Genomic DNA, 9766 nt, shown 5'->3' with positions numbered 1-9766 from the left:
CGACGTGGCGGACGCGCCCGGGCGCTTCATATCCGTCTCATATTTGGGCTGGATATGAGGGGTGCCAGTCAGATCGGGCATTTGAATTCCGTTTAAGACGTCCATCTGAGTCAAAATTTCGTCACCGATCAGTTGACCGGTTTGAGAAGGGTTTGGGGGGCCAGCTGTAGATGCTGCTACCATTTCCCACTCTCACGTGTCCGGGTTCCATCGCTTTTCCTTAGGGGAACAAGCATCGAGACATGATCTAACGTGTACAGTTTTCAGAAGGTTTCGGAATCGGACACGCGTATGGCGTATCCGCCTCTTTCCCTTGGCAGGTGCACGTCAAACATCGGAGAAAGCGATTTTCCTAAGAAAACCGTAGCTGAAGAAAAAAGGGTTTGAATTTGTGACTGGTGCTTCTCCCTGGAACGAAAAGGCCAGCAATAAAAGACCGGAGGACAGATGGCGGCCACCCCTGAACCCGAAAAGGCCTTCGGAAAAAAAAAACTCCGTGCGTTGCACTCAAAAGTGGCGGGGCCCCTGGCCGACCTGACGGCGTGTCGTCGTGCTGGGTCGACTCGAATATCCCACCACGCCACGCCATCGGATTCCAACCTCCCTCTCCGCCTCACCGATCTCGCCTCGCCAAGCCAAGCCCACCAACTGGGTCACGCCGCATCGCATCGCGATCCAGCGCCCTCTCGAGCCTTCCATCCAGAGCCCTCCCAAACCCCCTCCGCCGACCCTCCGAGCCCCCGCCCGCCGCCGCCGCCGCCGCCGCGCCGGAGATGGTGTACATCGGCGCGCACGGCGTGGAGACGCTGAAGCGCTACAGGTACAGCGGCCAGGACCACTCGGTGGTGGCCAAGTACGTGCTCCAGCCCTTCTGGAGCCGCTGCGTCACCCTCTTCCCGCTCTGGATGCCGTGAGTGCCCCCTTCCGCCTCCTCCCCTACTCTACTTAATACTGGTTAGAGTAGATGGCTGTGGTTTAGTCAGTGGTTGGAGAGTAGATGCGCCCAAGAGGGTCGAATTTGTGGGTTGGGGAACGGGGGTGACGCGTCATAAGCTTGCTTTGAAGGAACATTTTAAGAGAGGTAGGAACTTAACTCAATGAGAGGCAGGTTAATATCACTGAAACCTTGTGGCTGTCTCAAACTCCCGAGCTGTTTGGATTGGCAATTAATTTGTTTGTATATTACTGTAACTTGTCAGGCTGTCAGTGTCAGTAGGCAGTGATTTGCATGCCAGTCGCTCTAAACACAGTAACTTAATGAGATGCAGGCCAATATGACTGAAGCCTTCACAAACTCCCTAAAATTGCAAGGATTGACAATTTGTTTGTACATTACTACTTTAACTTGTCACGTCATCAGTAGTCAGTGATTTGTCATTACAGTTGCTCTGAACAAAGGAAGTGTGGTTACATGCCTGCCTAGTGTAGAGTGTGACATCTCTTTACCTCATTACCTGTAAATTATACTATGATGTTTTGATTAACTTAGATGACCAATGGCCAAGTGATTGGGCTTGAACCACGGTGACAGAACAATCAAACTTGATGTTCCTGTTTTCATCTTACGGATTACTAACCAGTAGGATCGATCTTACACTTAATTTTTTTCTCTCGAGCACGCATCAAAACACTCGTCTTTCGTATTAGAAGGCAAACACCCAAATGGCGCAAAAGCTACACAACCACCACGTGAGAGACACAAAAAATCTTGAAAAAACAAAGAACGAAAAAGGCACAAAACTATGGAGCTAAGTGTGACTACAGATGTGGCCACAAGGGCGAGGATGCAGGACAATGCTCGGAGCTCCTTGGAGCCTGCCAACCTCCACTGATCTGCCTCACTGAAGATCTGTTGTCTAGGTCCTGGCTGTAAGGGTACTCGTTAACACACGTACTTCTCTTCTGCCACAGTATCTACATTGTTAGGATGGTCAGAGAACTGAGATCTTGCACCTTCTTGGTGCTACATATCAACATTCTATAATCGAAGGAAATAGATTTGTAGTCTTGTGCAAACAGAAAATAAATGTTTTCAATTTTTATTCTTTTCATCAGAGCCCTTGGACTAATTTATAATTTTCCACGTTTGCATGTATCGACCAACGTATAGTCCAAACATGGTAAGAGATTGATCGGTAAATTGTCAATTCTTCCTTGGGTTCATTTCATTTGGAGCAGTCTGTGGTGATCCTTTCCAAATTTACAGATCACACTCATGGGATTTATGTTTCTACTTACATCTTCGCTGCTTAGCTATGTGAGTGTCTTTCTTAATTTATTTTCTTCTTATTTCGTCTTACATTTGTTTACGGAGGTAGTACATTGCTGCTAATATACCGACGTTATCACCTTATGATGCATTCCACGTTTTAGGTTATGTCTTGTTTTCCACTTATGACTCTAATTTCACAGATTTATTCACCCCACCTTGACACAGCTCCCCCTCGGTGGGTCCATCTTGCCCATGGAATACTTCTCTTCTTGTACCAGGTGTGTGAAACTGAGAATGAGATTCCAAATAGATAACACTTCCTTGTTCCGATCTTTTTGGCTTCTCCTGTATGGTTACTAAAGAGCATTATTTTGCTTAAGCAAGAGTGTTCCGTGTGATAATTTCTGTAATTCTTGTTTTCTTGCCTATCCGCTGGTTTAATTTCTTACTATGAAATGACCTGTACAATCTATGGTAAACAAGGAATGTGCGTTGTTGTTCATATTACAATTATGTATTCCTGGCTGATTTTCGAGAAAGGACCCATAGCCACGTAATGATATAAGTATAATTTCACTAAGTCGTTGAATCTAGAGCTATATAGGCTAACTACTGAAGAACAGTTTATCTTAAATCCTTTATTTCAGGTAGCAGAATGAGTAAGACCCACTCTTAGTGGGCAGTTCTGAATTTGATTACAATTAAGCCTGACATTTACCCCTAGAAGAATTATTTTGTTGTAAAGATTGAACAAATATTAGTTGGTGAGTGTTTGGAGTATGTTGTTTCTACACTTGTTTATCTGACTGATGCAACTATTAAAAACACATATGTAGTGTCATTATCAATTTATCACCTTGTAAATCAACATGCGCAAAGCAAACGGGAAATTATCATGTCATCTAGTTCACTGGTTTGAATTAATCAACTATATTTTGTTGTGCCTGCTAGACTTTTGATGCCGTTGATGGTAAACAAGCAAGGCGCACCAGCTCATCAAGTCCTCTAGGAGAACTTTTTGATCATGGTATTTTTTTTCCTGCCCCTCTCTCTCTCTCTCTCTCTCTCAACATCTCAATCTTACAGTGTTCAAAATTTTCATTTGGCAGGATGTGATGCCCTTGCCTGCGCTGTAAGGATTTTTTTATTCGAGGCCTTCACCTTGTCCTCGTCCTTCACTAAAGATATATTTGTCTTATTTATATTGACTGGGCTCGTCCTTATACTGTGGTTAGTTTGAAGCCTTGGCCCTTGGAAGCACCTTGATGTGTGGAAGGTTGACATTCTGTTATTGGGTGGTTGCTGCTGTCCCATTTTATCTGGCAACATGGGAACAGTAAGGCTTTTAGAACTCAATTGCTCTGAGCATATTCCATATATCTGCAAAACAAGATGCTCTTTTCTTGTCTGAAATGTTAAAAAAAAAGTCATTTCAATTGTAATCTTGCATTCTTCCTTCTGTAATAATGGGTTTAGACCCCTGCATGCTGCAGCTTTTGGTGCGGCATGAAGATTGATTTAGTGGGATGATACTACTGTTTTTTTTTTCTGTGTGAACTTCTGTGTATGCCAACCGAATGCATGAGTTACATGTGGGTAAACCTCATCGAGTTATTTCAGCAAGGTTTGTTACCCCAAAGCGTAGCTATCTAGCCCAGAGTTTTGAGCAACTAGCTCATAATGTTTCTGATATTAGACTCTGCTTTCTCCTTGTGTTGACCTTACACCAGTGTAACTGGCACCTCATAGGTAATTTTTGTCATAGTTGAGTAACAGATTGGCACATTACATGCATCCATTTGCTTATCACTTCCTTTATCATAGTATTTCTTCTATTTCTGTAAATTCTTCTACTGACCACCGATTTCATATAAGAAACTTAGGGGTCAGCTCAACATTTGCTTCCAGAACTCTCATTGCTGTCTTTATGTTTGGTTTTTCACATTTGGTAATGCATTAATTTCTTGGAAGCTCTTATTGACGGTTGTATTTCTCATGCTGCCAGCTACTTCACAAATACTCTTATTCTTCCTGTAATAAATGGACCAACGGAAGGCCTGATGCTGATCTATGTCTCCCACCTTTTTACCTTTTTTACTGGTAATTTACCCAAGCAAGACTTGATATTCAAATAGCTTTTTGTTTCTTTAGTTTTTTTTTTTACATTCTTCTAAGATAAGCAATTCTACTCCCCAATTTAGGTGCTGAATGGTGGGCGCAAGATTTTCGAAAATCCCTCCCTCTTATTAGTTTGGTTCCACTTCCATTTGTTCCAGGTATGTTACTTTAGGAACTGCGAATGCCTTTTCTGTTTATTTTGTGTATTATCTCCTCTATTTCGATAATGACTGCTAGCATAGATATGTACAATTTACTTTACTCCTTATCTGCTGGAGTGCGAGTTACAACTTACATCGGCTACCAGTTTTGTCAACATAGTAGCACACAAGTACTCCACGTGACTATTAATAGAAACTGTTTCTGATTTGTTGCTTTAACTTGTATCAGAAATCCCCTTGTATGTTATCGTGCTGATTCTGATGATCATGTTTGCTGTAATCCCAACAGTTGGATCCAAGTGAGTTTAAATTCCTTTGTATTTTATTTTCCGAGTAACTTTTTTCATGGCTCCATGACATGAAGTTACATATGACTGATTCCTATGCCTGTCATGCAATTCTTCTCTGTGTTTAATACCCGAAACTTCTATGAAATTATTTGCAAATATTTGAATCTTCATGTTTCACGAACCAGTTCCCTTTTAAGTGAAACTTCTATGAAATTGTTTGTGGCATTTACCGCATGTCCACTAAACACTTTCCAATGCAATAAGCCAATAATCATGTGCTGCATATGTCTTGCTGATATTTCTTGCTTACACATGACCGATTCTCCTGTCATGCAGTATTGGTAATGTCCAAAAAGTAGTTGATGCACGGAAAGGGAGCATGGAATTAGCATTAGCGATGGTAAGTTTTTGGAATTTCCTGTATGTACAATACTTAAAAGCTTGTAATCTTTTAGGTTGTAGATTCCTGGACTAGAGTGCTTTTGAAAACTCTAGTCCATCCATCCATTTGAACTTCAAGAAGCAAGCAATGATTTGAATATTTGATATGTATAGTTTTGAGTTTGCGTATATGTGCATATGGATACTCTTTGTTATCATCAAGCTTGTATTTTTTACCGGAAACTGTAGGAGAGGCCCTGACGATGAAATTTTATAGATAAAATATACACAAAAGCTTGTATGTCTTTGGACAACAAAATTACAAATGCATAATGTTGTATAAACACCTAGTTCGCCCCAAAGCTTATAATTAGAGCATCTAAAATGGCAAAGTCGGGTCTTAGCTGTTGGGTTTAATTTTGTAGTTATTATTTTATCTTGGACAGGTGCAGCTCTTACAAATATTCTGCATTCGAACAGTTCAAGTTCCATGTGATTATTTATTTATTTAGATATTCAATTCAACCTGGAAGGCGGAAACCTTGTTTATCTTCTTACATTACATGCACATTCTAATGCTTGTATTTTACATTTGGGCTGCAGCTCCTTCCATTTATTGCGCTGTTAGCTGGAGTTGCTGTCTGGTATGGGATCAGAAAGTCTATTCATTGTTTATCGTACAAAATATAACTCTCTGAATGTAACACTAGTTTTATTTATCTTGTTGTGTAGGTGTTATCTCTCTCCTTCAGATATCATGAAGAACCAGCCACATCTGCTTGTGATTGGAACTGGTTCTGCTTTTGGATATTTGGTTGTAAGTTCCTTTTCTGTTGTTGGGTTCCTTGACCCTGACTTGCTTTTGTAATATTGAATAATGTGCTTTCATATTTACGGTATTGGTTCCTGGCTTCCTGCTAAATCGCACGGTGTCTGTCTACTTTTCCTTCTAAAACACAGTATTTTGCATGTATAATTATGCATTGCGAAAAGAAGGAAAAAATGTTAGGGTTCACAAGCTTCATATTATTTGCATGTTGGATGTCTTTTTTACTTCTAGATGTTGATCCAGTGCACCACAAGATTGACTGCCTTCCAAAAAGCAGGCGATACCTTTTTTTTCACTTGGCATGGATTTAACTCTGAACTGACCAAGCATCTAACATCCAGACGAAATGATTGTCCTAGTGCTGTTATCTTGGTAGTTCCGGTTGCTACTGGAAGAAGTAGACTACACACCTTCAGCATCTGCCACCTAGTGCAACCTTATTAGTGTTCTGTTGCTACATCTACAAATGTTCAAACTATCTAACTTTTTACATCAAGCAAACTGCAAATGTTCAAATGTAATCTGTTGCTACATCTTCTAACCATTGATTTCAATAAGAAGGTAAGGTATAATTCTGATTTCAACGTAATTTTTTCTAAATTATTGATTGGTGTAGATATGATCTAGTATCACTTAATCTGAAGCTTATTGCTTTCGGTATAATTCTGATCTCAACCTATTGTTTTTATTATTGATTCGTGTAGATATGATCTAGTATCACTTAATCTAAAACTTATTGCTTTCAAGACTTCGATTCTGTGATTTGAGATTACTAGTAATAATGTACGTGCAGTGCACGTTTATATTAGGTAGGATATTAGTTGCACGTTATATTAGATAAGATATATCTGTTGCACGTTGGTATTTGGTAAGATATCAATTACTTTTTCACGGAATGGAGGATATTAATTACATGGCAGATTTCAAGGGATATCGTTGAGTCAAAACGTGTTTATAACCAATGGCAGTGTTGGGTAATTAGAGCGTTAAACGTGTTTGGTGCTCAACATTGGAGCGATTTGAACCGCTAGATAACATGATTTGACGGTCGAGATGGTTTGGATCTGCCCATTTGGGTCTTTTTATATTGGTATAGATACTCAGAATTGTTGACAGACGGTGTGTAAGTCCGAGTTATCTCTGGGAAACTGGATAGTTCCGTTATCCACCTGGACATATGGAATTCATGGCAAAAGCACATAATGACTTGGATATGACACATGGGCAATCAAATCACCTTACAACTAATATAGACTCGCCGATTGAACTCATGTTCTGTGCTGCATGCAGTGGCACTCCATTTTCTGAATAAGCATCTAATGTTACTCAGTTCCTCCATGTTATTTGTGCTATTGCATCTAATAGGTTTTATCGATTGACTTGAAAGTGGCATGCATAGCACATAAACTAAACTATGATCATTCTTAATTTTTTCTGGAATTGCTACTATTTTTCCATAATATAAATGAACTTGCCATGCGTGGACAGGGAAGGATGATACTTGCTCATTTGTGTGACGAGCCCAAAGGTCTAAAAACAGGAATGTGCATGGTATGTCTATGTTGTGTAGTGCATGTTTTCGCTCTGCTACATACAAAGTGTAAGAATAATTCAAAATAATTAGTAAATATCTCTTATTCCAGGCTCTGGTGTTTCTTCCTTTTGCTATCGCAAATGCTCTCACCGCAAAGATTAACAATGGGTAAGTTTCTTTATGTTTGCCGCGCCTAGTATTGCTAAATTGCAACTGTACCTTTGTGCAGTTAAGCTAAACCATGCATCATTTTTATTCGCAGGACTCCTTTGGCTGACGAGCTTTTGGTTATTCTTCTGTATTGTGCAACCTCAGGTGAAGTACTGCACTCCAACATTTAGTTTGAGATGTCTGTCTCAGCTGAATAGCTTTGCATCTTTCTTGCAACATAAGTGACATATATAAATGTCCAACCATCTCATGTCTTGTTTATTTGTAACAGTGGGTCTTTACATGCATCTCGCCATTTCGGTTTGTCATGAAATCAAGGATGCTCTTGGAATATATTGCTTCAGGTCTGGAAATCTCACATGTTCTTTTTCTTGACACAATGAAATCTCCTGTGGCATCTTACCATTCTAAAAAGTTCCATATCTAACACCACTTTTTACTGTTTCACAGGATAGCCAGAAAAGAGGCTTGAATTTGCCTGAATCCCTACGTAGCATGGGAAGCATTCTGCCTTCTAGACATTGTCTGTCTGCCATTCACAAGTTAACGTTACAACAACGCATAGTCATGGATGCTCAACGAATCCCGTCTTTGGAACTCCATGGCCACCGGTTATTCATCATGTTAAATGCAGATAGATATATCTTGTGTGGACTGTAATGCAGATTTGTGTTAAGTAGCATATGTACATGTGGTGAGGTCGGTGTAATGTACGTCATGGGTAGGGAAGCGGCAGCTTTCTTAACTTAAACTAGATGGTGGGATGACCGTTGTTTGTAAGATTGTGTTCCAAGAGAATTCTTTTGTGGGGTGCAAAGCCTAGTCTTGCCAAAGTTTTTCCTTTTTCTTTTGAGAGGAGTTGATTACCGTATAGCGAATGTAATTTTGGGTGGTGTGAGCCGTCTTGTGAAACTAATTTTCATGGCTTGTAGGTTTCCTTTTAGAAAGTTTAGTAATGCAATATGCGTGCTAAAAAGTCCCTTCGTTTTAGGATACAAGGTGTATAGATATCGTACATCTAGTGACTATTATCCATGCTAACATTGTCCGTTCCGCATATAAATGTTCGAGTTTAGTAATACCATATGCGAGCTAAATATATACTCCCTCTGCCTTGTAATGTAGAACGTTTTTTTGACACTACTCATAATTTAGGATGTTTTTTGACACTAGTGTAGTATCAAAAAACGGACAGAGGGAGTAGGTAACTATGATTTTACTAAAAAAAAGGTGGCACACAATTTCAATTACTGGGTGCTTGCATATGTTCACAACAAAGAAAAATATTAAAAAAAGCTAAGACTATTTTTCCTTACTTTTAAATAAACCTATGGGTTAGCATGACAACTTAAGGCCTAAGGAGGTCATTAATTTAATGAAAGGTAACATAAACACAATTCACTGATATCGCAAATGGAATGGGGAAAACCAATATGCCGATATCGCAAAGGAAATGGGGAAACCAAAATCCATTTTTTTTCCTGAATGTAAAGGTATGCGAATGCAGTGCTATTGTTGGTCAAAATAACATCATCTGAACATACGGCGTATGCAAATTCTAAAAAACTCCAGTTTTGCTGAACTTCAGGGGCCTTGTACGAGGTTTTTGAACAGAACTTCGATAGGCGAGAGAGATGGAAGTCCAGACCTTGCCGGAGAAGAAGCAACCGCGCTGGAGAAGTGGCCCCACTATCTATCTTAAGGATGTGGGGGTGCAGGTTCGCCGGAAAGCAGCAACACCATTGTCTATCTTATAGGTGCGAGGGTGCAGGAGGGTCGCTGGAGTTGTTCACCGGTGTGGGGCTTAGAGGGACGACCTGGATGGTGGACAACAACGGCGGTAGCGCCCGCCGGCCGTGGGTGGTGGATGTCGTCGGTTGGAGCGGGGCAAGATAGGGGCGTGCGGGAGGAAGAAGAGAGGAGGGAGGAAGAAGATGAACAATACTAGATCTATTTTGGGCGGTTGGATGAAGATCGGACGGTCCATGTAAAAAATGACCGACGGACCATTTTTTCAGGTACCTCACAAATAGAGGCTCCCAAAAAGCTCTATGCTCCCTAGGTAGTGAG

The 9766-nt window shown here is 40.6% G+C and overlaps 1 protein-coding gene across 2 annotated transcripts; it reads left to right on the top strand.

The window, feature by feature from the left end:
• The first annotated feature begins 578 nt into the window (after nt 1–578).
• Nucleotides 579–8623, top strand: LOC123163916 (choline/ethanolaminephosphotransferase 1). 2 transcript variants are annotated; one of them, XM_044581318.1, is made up of 18 exons: nt 579–910; nt 2111–2120; nt 2207–2257; nt 2413–2490; nt 3164–3239; nt 3322–3344; nt 3448–3548; nt 4218–4312; nt 4414–4488; nt 4721–4790; nt 5118–5181; nt 5766–5806; nt 5895–5979; nt 7480–7542; nt 7635–7693; nt 7788–7840; nt 7968–8040; nt 8147–8623. In XM_044581318.1, exons 1-18 carry the CDS (start codon nt 774–776, stop codon nt 8166–8168), a joined length of 1176 nt encoding a protein of 391 aa, XP_044437253.1. In that variant the 5' UTR covers nt 579–773; the 3' UTR covers nt 8169–8623. The 2 variants fall into 2 exon arrangements, with proteins under 2 accessions (XP_044437253.1, XP_044437255.1); XM_044581320.1 differs by lacking the exon at nt 2111–2120 and having other exon boundaries at nt 581–910.
• Nucleotides 8624–9766: the final 1143 nt, after the last annotated feature.

The sequence above is a fragment of the Triticum aestivum genome, chromosome 7D (assembly GCF_018294505.1).
Source record: "Triticum aestivum cultivar Chinese Spring chromosome 7D, IWGSC CS RefSeq v2.1, whole genome shotgun sequence".
Classification (NCBI taxonomy): Eukaryota; Viridiplantae; Streptophyta; class Magnoliopsida; order Poales; family Poaceae; genus Triticum; species Triticum aestivum.
Note: the sequence above shows the minus strand (reverse complement) of the source record. Positions and strands in the feature narration are given on the sequence as shown.